This window comes from Alternaria triticimaculans (genome assembly GCF_023758025.1).
Source record: "Alternaria triticimaculans strain BMP 0046 chromosome Unknown scaffold_66, whole genome shotgun sequence".
Taxonomy (NCBI): domain Eukaryota; kingdom Fungi; phylum Ascomycota; class Dothideomycetes; order Pleosporales; family Pleosporaceae; genus Alternaria; species Alternaria triticimaculans.
In genome coordinates, this window is record NW_026056023.1 from 7,579 (window position 1) to 23,057 (window position 15,479).

Sequence of the window (15,479 nt, forward strand, 5' to 3'; positions counted from 1 at the left end):
GCCCTCGGCACGGCGCCCGGGGGGGGCCCCCCCCCCCCCCACAAAATGCGCGATATGATTGGAGCTTACGTGCCGGAGGCCGCAACACCTTGAGGGCAACGACATCGACAGAGAGTCCTTCAGGGATTCTATTGATTTGGTTGGGCGGTGGCCGCACTTTTGGAAGGGCAAAGCGACAAAGAGTCCTTCTGTGGCCGCACTCTTGGAAGGGCAAAGCGACAAAGAGTCCTTCTGAGGCAACGCCCTCTTCGTGTCCACGCCGCCAGCTTGAAAGGCAACTCGGCATCTTTTCTCCAAGATACATGCATATCACAGCAGTCGCCTTCCTCACCAAAGCTGTCAGCACCAGAAGCTAATCGTAGAACGAAGCCATCACAACGTCAACATGGTCTTCAGACTGACCAGATCCGGCATGGCGCCTTAGTACGAAGCGAAACGTTGATTGGTCGTTCTATATCTGGACAGGCCTTCCAGCAAAGTCGGAAAGAGTTCAAGCGCGATTTTACCTCTGTTGTTCCCTGACGCTGCTCAATACTACTTGACCCTCTCTCGAACGCCAGGACAACTTCGCCCGCTGAAAACGCCAAATCATCAGCTCGAATAACCGTCAACACCATTCGCACATGGATCCAATATCACGGTCCAGGCCCAAGGAGACACATACAATCTTCAAGCACCTCCGCTGGCTACAGCCACATTTGGCTCGACTGGGGCGCCTCCAGCAGCGTCACCACGCCCCACGGCATCACGACCGCGTCCCTCCGGACCCTCGAGGACATGCTCGTTTGGTTCATCGTGTACCTGCTGTAGCTCAGCGGCGTTCTCTGGTGCCTCGTGGGGCTGCGGTGGGTCGCTGTGGATCGAATTCATCTCGTTGTCATTCCCCAGTTCAGCCGGGGCATTCGGGGGATGACCCACCGCGGGCGCATTACGGGCTAGTGGGACGTAAGCTCTAGTCATTATGTAGCGGACATCGTACACCACGACGGTAAGGAAGACTGATCACCAGCTACGTACAGGCTCGCTCGGCACGTTCTTTTCTTCGCTTGCCTACACATACGTAGACGGCGACGACAAAGCCTCCGACTCCAACAATCAGCATTATCGCCCCGGACATGTATTTCCACCAGATGTTCTCGTCTTCGATAGACTGGGTGTACGAGCCCGGGGGCGTGAAGGTTGCATTGCCTTGGTCGGTGCCTGGTAGCGGCTGTCAGCTTGGCCCTGAGACTCACCATGCCTGAAGCACGTTCGCTGGGTCTGACAGAGTCTGCTTGGGTAACGTATACTCACCATTGAAGGGCACAAATACACGAGTAAAGACGGGCATCTTGGTGTCTACGATGTTTTAGCTGGCGCTGTCATCGTCATCGCTGGGCGTCGGCGTGATAAGCTCACCACTCACCTGGACTCGGGAGAGACTCGGCTCTACTAGGGCAAGGTTGTCGTGGGCCTTGGATCAGGGTATGTCTGCGATGTTGATCAGTGCAGCTGGGGCTGTAGTCGTTCCGTCGTAGCACAGATGGAGAGGGGGTTCCTCTCCTCGAGGGCCCACGAAGCCACCGGCGGTGAGGGCTGTGAGGCTTGGCCACCTATCAGACGCGTTCTGCGTTCATTCGTCAGGACCCCTCACGTTAACAACCTGCTTCGACAGCACATCGCACTCACGAAATCGCACACCTCGAACAATTTTCCGGGAGCATATAAGACAATGGGGAAGTCTGGTCTTGCGAATAAAGTCACGAACGTAGCCGTGAGGCAGCGATTGACTGCTTGGTCTTTTTCGCACCCCAACATACCCTAGCTGCCAGCTGCAAGCCCGCAAACACTATGTGAAAACTCGGGCAGCCCTTCAAAAGCGAAGCGAAGGCACTGCAGACGCCATTTATCCTCCCTGACCAGCTACGCTCCGTTTCACTGGTCAGGGTGCGAGGGCGAAGATAGATCGAAGTATGCCAGGAGAAAAGCATGTCTTCGCATTGCTGCAAATCGCGCAAACAAAGCTCAATTATCCCACTGTAAAGTAATATTTGCGCATATTAATTAGAGGCACAAAACAGCATTTTGCCCAACCTTTGACAAGGCTTTGTCGTGATGTCGTGGGGATGTGAAGCACGACTCGGCTGAAACGTCACCCTTCCAAGGTTCCTTTCGGGAGCCGAGCAAAATGTTAAACACTTTCACGGGAGATTCAACACTTTATATCGCATCCAGAACTCATGTTGTGGATAGATTGCCTTCATGGAAGCTGTTTAATCTTGTCGCTTGCTCCTCTCGTGTGCTGGTTGGGAGCGCCTATCTGTACACAATACCCGGGCAAAGAATTTGATCATGCCACATGTCGAGCGTTCAGCTCGAACAGAAATTCACTGTCAATTGTTAAACAGTAACATAACATCCTGATGCCGTGAGAACAAGCCTTCGTCGATTTTAGAAGAGCTCACATGTTGACTGTGGGGCCCCGGGCCTGAACAGAAGGGCGAACCCAACTGATGATCGATGCCAAGCCGCCGCCTGTCCTGTAGTGACGCACCCTCGTTCCAACACAGTACCGCTTCTAAACAGCACACCTAGGCCTACAACTCCACTATCACACCAAGGGGACCGGTCGCGATGCAGCGCATGCATCTGCACATGCGCGATCTAAGGTTTCTCGCTCCATCTCCATGGGTATGTCCGCTCGCAGCAGCAATGAGCGCGCCTCGCTGACCGACCGAAAGTGCGACACAAACACAAATTCCTGCGATGAGCCACGATCGAGACCTCGTCTCTGCTACCTCCGAGAACGTGTATTCCCCGGACGAGAGAACCTCGTTCTCAGGCGTAACATCCACGCCGAACCACAATGATAGACTCGTACGGGGGATCGATGCATGGCTTCCAACCTCGCTCTACGGTAGCGATGACTTGATGGGCAATGCGCTTGATATTCATCCGGATCCCTATTCCCATGGTCAGGGTCAACGTTCATCGATCAATTTTCTACCACATCTTGGGGACTGCCAGTATACTGGATCCCAGGCGGGAAGCTCAGCGGATACGGCATTTGGAACACACGGATCGCATGACTACGAGCAGCACCAATCACTCCCATGCGAGATTCTGGAAGTGGGGTCTTCAGATGTCCCACTGTTAAGCAACACTATTGGAGCTCGGTTTGGTACTTATGAGCTCTCTCATGATCAGGGTTGGTCATTTCGTGGAGGGTACACAGACCACGAGGAAGCTTCCTCGAGCGCTACAGCTCAGATTGGTGGATCTGACCCGGAGCGAATGATGTCTTTCACGTACTCCACAGCGCCGATCTATGACCTATTTTCTCGCAATGACCTAGGGACCATCCCAATGCGCTGTCAGGCGAGTAACCTTGCCCCAGACGCGCCGCCGTTCATTCGCCTGTCATCCCCTGATCTCGATGGAAACAACGTCTCGGCAGGCATACCTTCTCGCCATAGGACTGCAGCCTCAGTATCTGGTTCGAGAACCTTGTATTGCCATGCCCTGGACTGTACTCAATTGTTTAGTGGAGTGTATGCCAGGGGCAATCTTCGACGACATATGCGACTCAAACACCACGCCCACATTGCAGATACCCGTGAGTACATGTGCGCAGACGATGGATGCTCAAAGTCATTCAAGCGTCCAGATGCCCGTCTCAAGCATTATCGCAGACAACATCCTCATTTGGCTAGCAAATCGATTACAAGGCGACCATACCGAGAGAGGAAGCGGAAGGGCCGTTCCGCTGAAGTCATCAATGACCATCGTGACGACGAGTCTGGGCATATCTCTACATTGTCCACACTCTCATCAAATGGTTTGAACGTAGACGATACGAACAGCGCACAATCGACACTTCCATCGTTGGCAAGCGGATCGACTACTAGAATTATTCACAAACCCGTAGAGTGCCACCGCTGTAGCGACTGCGATATAACCTTCAACAGGCATGCCGATCTTCGTAGACACGTGGCTGCGGCTCACAATCCGGATCCGCCAAAATACCTATGCGCGTTTCCCGGATGTCCCAGAGCATCACATGGCTTCCCACGTAAAGACAAGTTAATGGATCATATGCAAAGGGTGCATGATCCATCGAATGCACTAGCACACAGCCAGCCCTCTTTGATCAAACATAAATGCCTTGAGCAGGGTTGTGCGCGGGAATTCGCTCAAAGAGCAGACCTGCTACGACATCAAAGGACTCACACAGACATGTCTGAGAGGCCTCACAAATGTGGGCAGTGTGACAAGTCTTTCTTGTATCCCAAGGATCTCAAGCGGCACGAAGCAACCCACCTGGGTGATCAGGACGAAGAGAAACCATCCTTCCATTGCCCAGTTACGTCATGCGAGTATGGCCCTGGGGGATCGGGCTTTTCGAGGAAAGATGGCATGCTTCGTCATATGAAACGTTTTCATCCGGAATGGAAGGAGGAGAAGGAGGAAGTTTAAGATACCCATAGTGCTTTATATGTTGCAAAGTTGTACTTCTTACATACCTGCCATCACCAAACCCGTTTTGAAGTGAAACTGACATGCTTACATTCAAAACAGCTACATTACTACACTAACCCACCTACGGCTTACTCAACTGCTCCTTCCTAAAAAACTTAAAGAACCCCAACGGAACCACCAACTGCGCCGCCAACCCAATCCAGAACCACGGCCTACTCAACCCCTTCAGCACTCCCGCCGAGAAATCCGGAAACACATCTCCAGGCCCATTCGCATTGGGCGCCGTCGCCTTCGCCAGCATCGTAACGAGCGTACCCAGAATCTGGGCTAGGACAAGCGACACGGCGATGTGGATCCTCGTCAAGGTCTGCAGGAGCATCATACCAAACCCAACACCCTGTATAGCGTCGAGCAGACCGAGCCAGAGCCACAGACTGCGACCGGCGAGCGCACCAGCGACGGGACCGCCCGGCATCCAGGGGACCCAGTTGCCGATGCCGGAGACGCCCCAGAGCATTTGGGCCCAGCGGGGTGCGCCGAGGCCGATGGCGAAGATGGGGAGGAACCAGGAGTGGCTGCCGCTTAGCTTGGCGAAGAGGAAGAGGAAGGCTGCCCAGATAATGACGAAAAAGGCCAGGACGAGCAGGCCGATCGCCCATTGGGGTGCTGCGTGGGAAGACCAGAGGTACGCCCAGCTGCGTCCGTAGGGTGTGCTCAGGAAGTAGTTCTGCAGGATGATCATGACGAAGAACCAGCCTACGAGCTTTCTGCGGAGGAGTGTTTTGTAGAACGAGGGGATTTTGCCTGGAGACTGGTGGTAGTAGGATGGTAGAGACGTGATGAGGAGAGCTCCGATGGTGAACATCAGACCGGCTATTGGGAGTGTGATCATCGCGGCCTTGGGCGAAGAGGTAAGCGCATTGCTTGCGTCCGAATTCGCGAGCGTGCTTCCCCAGTAGAAGAGTGCTGTGATGTAGAGTTGCTGGGTTCCTTGTATCATGCACGCTCGGAAGATCCAGGATTTGATGGGCGCGCCACCTGAACAAGTCAGTACATGCAAATTATGTCGAAAGGAGAAGAGCAAACTTACCTTCATCACCAAAATTCAGCGCGAAAAATATCGAGCCACTAGCCGAAGCAGAAACATACAGCCCAGTCGCAACATTCTGCACCCAGTTTCTCGCCACTCCAAACTCCGCGAACGGCGCAACACCCACGAACAAGAAAGCAGATCCATACACTGCGAAAGGCGCGGAGAGAACAAACTTCGATGGCAGCGTGCGAAACATGACCCACCAGACACACGACATAACGATGAAGATCGCACCAACAACATACAGTTTCTCCGGACCCTGTCCCTGAGGCCCAGTCAGAAGAGTAATCTGATACGAGTTGGCCGCCATAATCTGCCCGAGCGCCAGGAGAATAGAGTAAATGGGCCAATCGCCAATCCGCGTTTGCAACCAGCGCTTCAGCAGCGACGGGCGCTGATAGTTCGCACCGAGAAGGAATTCGTCCACTTCACCCGAGGGCCGTGGCGAAGCTTCTTCGCTATCATTCTCGCTTTCCTGCATAGACGGAGACTGGTAGTGCGAGTAACTCGAACTCCGACTGCCGTTACTGTGCAGACTCTCGCGGGGCCACGCAGGACGCGGACTGATACCCAGACCCGCTCGGCTGTCTTGAGAACGCGCGCGATCGCCGCGACCCAGTCTCTCTGCGCGCATCCGCTTGAACCATTCTTTCTCGCTGTCGACGAGGAATTGCTCGACGCAGAGGTCGTTTTCGGAGGTCTTGCCGCTGAGGCTGCTGAGCATGGCTTCGAATTTGGTGTAGTATACGCCGGTCTTGTCTTCGAATGTTGGATCGACTTTCTGTAGGCTGAAATCGGTTGTGCTGGCATTCTTGATGGTGCTTAGGTCGAGAGCGGAGGATCGGTTTCGTCGGTGGTGCGATGATCGCACGCGCATGGGGAGGCTACTTGGGTCAAGGAGGCCACTTGTGGGTGGCGATCTTATCAGCATGTCGTCGGTCTCGTCCTCTGCAAGCGGGCTGCGGGATCTGCCACGTCCCCGATAACTCGTGTCGATAGGTGGCGAATCTAGTCCGTACGCACCGGCAGTGTTGCCTTCGAGAGCTGCTACGGCGAGCCGGCGCTCAGACTCACGGTAGTCAGCTTCTGCTTGCTCGCGGCTGATGAACATTTCCTGGTCGTGCAGAGACCCCTGGCTCGACGTTATCGCGCCTTCTGGTTCATACTCATGGATGTCTGGTGTTCTTGACGGCGAGCGCCGCTTGTGCACCTGTGTGATGGCATCACCAGAGGGATTCATCCTTGTTTCGTGCCCCGGTCCAGAACGGACACCGAGCGAGAGACCGCGACGAAGTGTTGTGGAGTAGTTTTCAGGGTCATGCACTTCGGTGTCGTTCTCAACAGGCGTTTCTTCGTAATTCGATAGCCTGTCAGTACTGACAGCGCGAGACTGAGGAGGAAAGAAGCTTTCATCAGGGAACTGCAGCGAGGTCTGCGAAGCCGCAGCCCGTGATCGTGGACGGAAAATGCCCTTGGATGCCGAGTCTTTCTTCTCGTTGTGGATCTTGATGGCAGTCTGCTGGAGGGTGTTGAGATCCTCCACCCACTTTGCGACCGGAAAGCGTTGTTTTGCGGATCTCGCTCTCATGATCGCCCTTGTCTCGGTCTTGGACTCCAGGGCGTCTTCTATGGCTGACTTGAACTGGTGCAGCATGTGTTTGGTGGTTGTTGATTCGACCGTAAACCACCATCCAGGCATTTGTCCAAGGCCACCGACGCGAGCACCCACACCAAGCGCTCCTTTCCTACCAAATTCGACAGCGACTAGACCGAATGGCTCATCGCGAGATGGAATCAGGGCGAACTCAGCGCCCGTGAAGATAAATGGAGGAAGGGCGGTGAACTCGGGTTTGGAGAACACGCGCCTGGGGTACTTCTCCATCATCTTTCCGAGCTTGAGAGCTGCGAACTTTCCGTAGAGGTCGATGACGGGACCTATGCAGATGAGCTGCACATTGGAGTGCTTCTCGAGAACGGCAGGGAAGACATCGGCGATAAGATCGACACCCTTCTGGTTACTCCACCGCCCAACAAACACGAAAAGCTCAGCCTTAGGATCCTCCTCCAAACCAGCCCACTGCTGAGCCTGAATCCTCAAATCCCCACGACTAGCCTCATACGCCGGATCAACAACGATATTCTCGTTCTCCTTCTCCGGTTCCCAAGGAGCGGTGTCACTAGGATCAGGATTTGGTAGTCTTCCAACTTCCTTCAGACCCCAGAAGATAGGGTAGCGAGCGTAGGATCGTTTACCGTATTTGTTGGAGACACCGACGGCGCCGAATCCACGTTGATGGATACGGAGGTAGCTTGCGCCAGCGTGCAGAAGATTGAAGACCTCGCCAAATTGGACGTACTTTTCGACGACGGAAGGCTCGAGATTGTATACGCGGCAGACTTCGTCGCGCTCCTTTGGTGTGCGCATCGGCCACAGTCCTTGGAACTCTGCGTTGTGTAGGGAGAGCGCACAAGGTATCGTTCGTCCCTTGGAGAGCAAATACAACGGTGCTGCAGCGCCATGGTAATCGTTGATGTGGTACAGATCGATAGGAAACCTCTCGATGGTCAGAGCGATGCAGGCGTTCCAAGCGCTGTAATACACAGCCGAGTCCAGATCATCCATACGGGGTGGATAGGGCTCGGTCTTGGTCTGCTGTCGAAAGATTGGCGCATCTAACAACACGTATGTGATGTTGTTGAGCTTGTGGTACTGGACCTGGATCTCGTACTCAGTATCGAGAACGGTCACCGTCATGGGCTCCGCTGGTTCATCGATAGGGTAGTCCACCCCACCGACGCAAGGAACGACCCAGATTAAGTCTTGATGAGGCAGGTTTTTCCCCATGAGCTGTGCCATGACACCCAATCCACCGATCTTGATTTTGATCGCCCAGTCCTCGATGTCGTATTCCATGGTCGCGATAAGAATCATCGGCCTCTTCTTACTGGCGCCAAACTTACCGATAGCCGCAGCCGGCATAGGAGACGAGTCTCGCGACCTTGGAAAGCCGAGTCGCGGTGTAGATCGTTTCAACTCGACGACATCGTCAGACTGGATACTCTCGAACTTGTGGCCGCCGCGCCAAAAGGCCAAATATGCGAAGAAAGCGAGACCTTGTGCGCTCACACCCGTCTGGTTGAACTTGACACCATAGAAGGCGCCCTTGTAGATCCAGATACTGACTGCAGCTGTCAACACGGGTAGAGACCAGAGAAGAGCGAACATGATCAGTTGTATGAAGCGATTGCCTGTGTAGACAAGCTTGTATGCCAGGGTCGCATCGTCGATCTCAACGCGATACGCTAGGTATGGGCGAGGTGGCAGGACAGACATGTTCAGCACGTTCTTCGCGAGAGAGTCCGGAGGAAGTCGGTCTAGAACGCCGTCGTTGTCAACATCGCCGAAGACGAAACCCGCGTCGGGTTTACCGCCGGGATTCATGCCCCAGACATTGACTTGCGCGACCGAAGGCCATTCGGTCATGATGTGTAACTTCCACTTCCCATCTTTGCCAAGATCGAACGAGCTGTCGATACCGGCATCAAATCCAAATTGGTTGTACGGCCCGTGAGCAAAGAGATGGGGAAAGCGTCTTGGTTGGCCCTTGTAGTTCGTGTCGGTATGCTGGATGTGATCGCTACTTCCAGTCACGCGGTTCCAGTATTGAAGAATGACGTGCTCGCCCTCCCATCTTTGACGTTTGGTACCGGACCAGGGCTGTGTTTGGAGGTTGCTGTTCCCGCCTTTGTAGTCTTCCCATTGGCTCCAGGTTGATCCCCAATTGGTAGAGTATCGCCATTTGTCGGCACCCGGGGCGACGTGCGACACGTGTAAGCCCTTGGAGTCCTTCTTGAGTGTGCCGGTAGTGTAGTTTGCGGTACGAGGAAAGACCATGGGGTTGTTTCTAGCTCCAATCCGGATCATGAAGCGATCGTTGGCGTTCGTGAAGCGCTCTCCATCCTTAGTAGTGGCGTTCTTGACGGTGACAGTGTGAATGCCGTGAGAGACATCCTTCAGAGTCGCTTTCCAGCTCCATTTGGAGATGGAGCCACCGACAAGATTCGATACTAGCGACGAGATATCAGTACAGTCGACAGTGTCTTCGTCAACTGTTGCAGAGAAGTTATTCTCGGTATCAGATGTAATGACGAGGTCCTTGGTAATCCCATCGCAATCCATCGCTTCGGAGAATTGCAACTCAATGTCAAGTGAATCCCTGTCTCCCGCCCCTTTCGTCGACTCGATTTGGGCATCATGGCCTGGCGAGAACTTCGTGATGACGGGAATAGGATCTAGCCAGCTGGCCTTTGGCACATACGCCCGGAAGTCATACGCCTTCATATCGAGCTCGTCGACGCAACCATTGAACTCCTCTGAGCCGTCGATGCCTAAGGCGGTGGAGCTGTTCCCGAGTTTGATCTCATCATAGGGAGCGAACAGGTTTTTGACTGTCGTTCCAACGTCAAATGCAGATATGAGTGCCTTATTCTTCTCCTTGCAGTCGAACTTGTAGCTGACATCGCGATCCTCGTTGGAGTAGACGAGCCAGATTTGCGATGATTCAGTTCCTTCGGTCAGGTTTTGTACATCCGGATACTGATTCCTCATGACGCTCCACATCCCGAACTCCGATTTTGTTCCATTTGAGCCTGGTAGCTGTACCAAGCGAGTCTGATTGGAGAGCGATTGGAGGAAATAGCCATCGTTAAGGACCGGATACTGGGTACGGCGGTGATACATGTCCTTGATGATATTGTGAACGGGATGCGAAGGGTCTCGGTGATCTTGGCTAACGGTGTCGTCGTTGCAGCCATCAAGCACTGCTTCAAGTGGCATGTCGTAGTATTGCGAGCTGCCGAGGCGGTAGCAACCGTGGTTTTGCCACCCCTGTGCTGAAGAGATCGGTTGTCGACCGAAGATGTAGTTGGCAGCAGTGCTGTCAAGGATGTAGAAAGCCTGTTCTTCGCCCCAAAGAAGTTTTGGAATACCTGGCATGTGAATTGTGGTGACGAAAAGGCCGAGCAGCATTCTCTCGGTGCCTTGTTTGATGGCGGGCCAACGGAAGACGTCCTGATGTTGTTAGTACTTATGATAGGAATGGTGTAGAGATGCTGGAGAGAGCCCACCTGGTTCGTGACTCCATACATGTGTCGCGGATCAAATTCCCCACTCTCGGCATTGACGAAGTCGTTAGTAGTGAGAAGTGTGTTCCAAGCATTGACAAAGTTGACGGGAACATCGTAACCCGCTTCTAGATTGCCGTCTAATCCAAGGAACCGAGTAAGCGATCGATATGTGCTGTAATGAAACGCAGCTCCATCCAACGCTTGTTTGCCATGCGCTCGCAGGAAATACTTGTCATCCGAGTTGTTGGTCAGGGTGACGGCTTGAGTGATGTTATCCGGAACCTGATCGGGTTGCCTTCCGCGCCCAAGGTAGATGGAGGCAAAGTTGTTACCTCCTGTGATCTCGCCGGGCATGAAGAAGTTGTTCTTCCCATACTTCCGCGCGCATTGCCGGACAAAGTCGCCAAACTCAGCTTGAGCTTCGACCGTGACTTGTGTAGCTTTGTCGAATCGGAAGCCATCGATATCTAGCATCGCTATTGTAATGCAAGAAAAGTGTTCGATCTTTTCTCGGACCGAAGGTACCCATTCTCGTAAACGGTCTTGAACGGATGCGAACTTGGATAGCTGGCGCTGCCAGTCGGGGAATACACCGAACGCTTCGGTGTCGCCATACTGCGAGAGGTAGATCGTCAGTACATCTACTCTGCTCCTCGCTATGAAGTTGCGTAACATACCTGATCAAATTCGCTGTCATAACACCCGACAAGTCTGCTAAACGTCTTGTCCGAATCCTTCAACACCGGTTGCCCTGACTCGTTCCAGAAGTTGGGGTATGCGCATGTGTCGTTATAATCGTTCCCGAACGAGAAGTCTAGATACTGGCGCTTCGACTTCCACTGCACTTTGTGTTCTTCTGGGCGGAATGGCGCTGTCTCGTTGAGGAAACCCTCGAAGCCAAGAAGGTCACCCATGCTACACACGCGATTAGCTAGGGCGATCGGGTGTTACCTGTGTTACGTACGTCGACATTGTGTGATCCAGTATCACATACATCCCCCGCTTGTGGATGGCGTCAACAGCTGCTCGCCATGCTGCGATATCTCCGTAATGCTTGTCGAGAAGCGTCAAGTCTAGCGGCGAGTACGAGTCTGCTTTCCATGGGTTGTTGATGAAGGGCGAGCCGGCGATGTAGATGCCCTGTACCTCTCAGCTCGAAGTTCATGGAGCAGTAGACTTGCTTACCTTGATACCTAGTCCTTGAATATAGTCCAAGCTATCTACCAACCCCATCAAATCGCCTCCATGTCTCAGCTGATTGCTCTGCGAGTCTTTTTCGTACACTGTCCCGTTGATATCATCATTCGTCGGGTCGCCGTTAACAAATCTATCCAGAAACAGGGTGTAGAATGGGAATCGCCAATTCTTTGGTGATGGGTGAAATGTGTGGTCTTTCCATTCGCCTGAGTAGTCGAGGGGGTCTATAGCTGCTTCGTTCTCATTAAGATTGTACCCAACAAATGCTTTGTCGAATCTCAAGCAAGAGACGACGGAAACCAGAACTAGCTGCAAGAGCGTGAGATGCAGCATGTTGAAGGAAAACGCTAGGAGAGGAGTTTGGAGACGGATGCAGCCGTAAGCGGCGCCATTCGGAGACCTTTATCTCGATGACCACGAGGGCTTAAGGAACAGCCTTGCGCACATCGGCGAAGGACAGAGCGGTGTTTGACAAACTGCACGCCTCGACTCGCTAACGCCAGCCAGATACCGCAGTAAGTGCAGTTGCTGGAAACCAAAAATAGCGGTTGCGACATATCGTCTGAGTACATCGGTCCCGCTCTTGATCACCGCATGAGACAGAGCTCAGCCATCGGCGTGGCTCTGGCATGTGCGTCGTCTCAGATCCTACTGGTCGGTTACCGAACGTTACAGCGGTCTGCTATGGTAAGGCAGTTGCATTGCTGATGATTGCCGTCATCATCTGATGGAAACCTCAGACTAGTTTGCAGTGAGACTCCTCAAGAAGGTGGTGTGATGGACAAATGTCAGAACGTAAAGCTGCAGAGGGGAAGTGTAACAGATGGCTTAAGGCTGAGATGGCCGCTATCGGTTGGTCCAGGTGTGAGTGAGGTTGCACAAAGATAAGCGGCGTAAGATGCTTATTGGGACGGGGAAAGTCAGACACCGCCGACGTTGCACATGCTGGCTTGTCAGCAACGGCTTAAATTACAGCTGAAGCAGATAGACCTGGAACTCTGGCCAGTAGCTGAAAGCTTGCATGAAACCTGCCGCATCCTTTAGCTTGCGACCGTCCTCAGCCGTGGCAACATTCCTCATTCGCGAGTGCGGGCAAACAGCTTCCGAGGGATTGAAGGCGGGCGCCGGTGCGACGATGTTGAGGCTGAGAATTGCGCTCGTCGCTCACTAATCGAAGTCGAAGATAGAGTCGTTGGAGAACAAACCATGTTGCGCTGAGCTGGTACTGCGATGGCGCATGGGAAGTGCCGGTGAGGGGAGCCTGAGGATGAGATGAGAGTCGCATCTAGCGGGCAGCCTGCAGCAAGCCATCACAGCTTTCGCAATCAATGCGATGCCTACACCACTTTGTATCTTCCGATAAGAGCGATGGTAACACGAGATGCTGGATGTGTGTTGGATGAAAGCAATTGGAGGCCGCTGGTGTTGGAAGGAGTAGGTTGCAGTCGGGCCGACTGTCACTGCACTCAACGGGCCTCGTCGCTGCCTGCTGCTGCCTGGATGATCACCACGCCCGCCTTGGCACAGTATGAGTATATGTTCACCAGCACCAAACATGTAGAACTTGATATGATCCCATATAGAACCAAACAATGACTACAGCAGCAGCCCCAGAACTCAGACGTTCAAAGCGCAAACTCGACGAGCAAGCCGCCAACCCAGTCCCCAACACCAGCAATGCGCCAGCACCCAAGAAACGTGCGCGTAAAGCCACAACATCAGACATCACACCCATACAACCACGTCCAGTCTACACCACCTTACCGCCCTTCCTCGCCCTCCCACGAGAGCTACGAGATGAAATCTACAAGCACGTCCTAGAATCCGACAACACATCAACGCTCAAACCCGGGGCCCTTAACATCATCACACGCTGCGGGCTCGCCGGAGTAAACAGACAGATCTGCGACGAGTACATCGACGCCGTCCTCTTCCACGCACCCGTCATAACGACCACAGTGCGCAACCACAACTTCGCACCCGTCGTCACGTTCCTAAACCGGCTGTCGCAGGCCCAGCTGAAGAGATTGAGTAACGATGGACTTGAGGTCGCGGGGGCATACGACAGACATGCTGTGCCGATGCGCAAGATATGTATTGTCTTGTCGTATACCGCTGGTGCGAAGGATAGTCATGCGCAACTTAATCGCTGGCTGGATAGGTTCGATAATCCGGATAAACGGGGTTTGGGGATTGAGTTCGAGTACGAGGGTGATGGGTCGTGGCATAAGGGAGGGTACAAACAGAGACCTAGGCCACGGGTTGGTGCGAGTAAACGGTGGATAGAGGAAGCGCAGAAGGTTAGAGATGGCGGTCGTAGTCGAAGAGGGAAGGGGTACGTAGGGTATGGGCGGAGGTGCTGAAGGCCAATGTACTTCTGATGTCGGATTGCGTGGTCGCGGTGTTGTGTGAGCTGGAGCGTGGAACCTGTGGAGACACCTTCCTCACGTGATCGCGCCATCGGCTTCTGCATCCCACCTGCACTTGCCTGCGTGCATCTAGATCCGCAATCCCATCAGCAAGAACCTCGTGTATGCGCCGCTTTACCCGCAAGTTACCTCAACCAAGTCATCCCCTTCCTGTTTCCCTTCCTCTCTTCCGTCCCTTCGCAATAGCCCAGCGCACCTATACACACTTCCCAAGGTCGCACCAAGCCAGAGCACCCACGCGATCTAAGACCCGACGCGCGCTGTCACTCCGCTCTTGACACCGCTAGCCCCAAACTCTGTCGGTGAACACACTGCGCCTGCAGTAGTCTTCTGGCAGAAGCTCAAAGGGCGACTGCATCCTCGTATATGTACTCAATGCTAGCTCCGGACAGCGGTAAATGTAGATGCACGGAAGTCTAGAATCTGCGATAACAGCGACGAGATATGCGCAAGACATGGCATGCCAGAATCCTGCAGCATTGCAAGATGACGTGCGCAAAATCGTCCTTCACATCGCGAAAACAGGTCTTCGGGTCCGCCGCACCGTGCCACAACATCCCAATACCGTGCAGCGGCGCTGCAAAACAGCACAAAAGGGGCCTCTAACGCATGCGCACTCCTTTTTCCCACGATCCTTCTCTGTCGGCACATACACTAGGCGAGGATACACAACACGTGGACTCCCACGGGGAGAGTCGCTCGATCTAGACTTCTTCGCCCGCCCTGCATATATTATTCTTCTGTTAACGAAAGGATATCTTATAGTTGACCAATGAGGGAGGAGCGTAAGGTGGCATGAGTATATTGCATCGCATATGTTTTTTTCTGTCGAGATTGTCGAAATGTTCCGTCCCTGCCGTGGAAATCTCTACATCCCGGGTAAATGGTAAACACAGCTCAGGTGCATATTGGACAAGTCGCGGAGCTCGTGGCATGTGTGCCTACGGTAAAGTACCTAGGTAACCTCCGATGTTCCGGACACATCCACACCCAAACTCCAGGTATGGCCTGTTACGCGAGAACATCACCAAGCTCCACCGCCGGCAGCGCGACATAGATTGGGGGGGGGGGGGGGGGGGGGGGGGGGGGGGGGGGGGGGGGGGGGGGGGGGGGGGGGGGGGGGGGGGGGGGGGGGGGGGGGGGGGGGGGGGGGGGGGGGGGGGGGGGGGGGGGGG

The 15,479-nt window shown here is 54.0% G+C and overlaps 3 protein-coding genes across 3 annotated transcripts; 1 reads left to right on the forward strand and 2 right to left on the reverse strand.

Annotated features, from left to right (window-relative positions):
• Positions 1-669: 669 nt before the first annotated feature.
• On the reverse strand, positions 670-1,330 carry J4E78_011068 (uncharacterized protein; the record flags this gene model as incomplete). Its single annotated transcript, XM_049371640.1, has 3 exons — positions 670-935; positions 1,018-1,200; positions 1,294-1,330. The coding sequence occupies 3 exons, from the start codon at positions 1,328-1,330 to the stop codon at positions 670-672; spliced, it is 486 nt and encodes a 161-aa protein (XP_049216643.1).
• Positions 1,331-4,579: 3,249 nt separating this feature from the next.
• J4E78_011069 (uncharacterized protein) lies at positions 4,580-12,208 on the reverse strand (the record flags this gene model as incomplete). The annotated part of the gene is made up of 6 exons (XM_049371641.1): positions 4,580-5,496; positions 5,549-10,622; positions 10,679-11,293; positions 11,356-11,593; positions 11,673-11,818; positions 11,864-12,208. 6 exons carry the CDS (start codon positions 12,206-12,208, stop codon positions 4,580-4,582), a joined length of 7,335 nt encoding a protein of 2,444 aa, XP_049216644.1.
• A 1,259-nt stretch (positions 12,209-13,467) lies between these two features.
• On the forward strand, positions 13,468-14,238 carry J4E78_011070 (uncharacterized protein; the record flags this gene model as incomplete). The annotated part of the gene is made up of 1 exon (XM_049371642.1): positions 13,468-14,238. One exon carries the CDS (start codon positions 13,468-13,470, stop codon positions 14,236-14,238), a length of 771 nt encoding a protein of 256 aa, XP_049216645.1.
• Between the last annotated feature and the right edge of the window lie 1,241 nt (positions 14,239-15,479).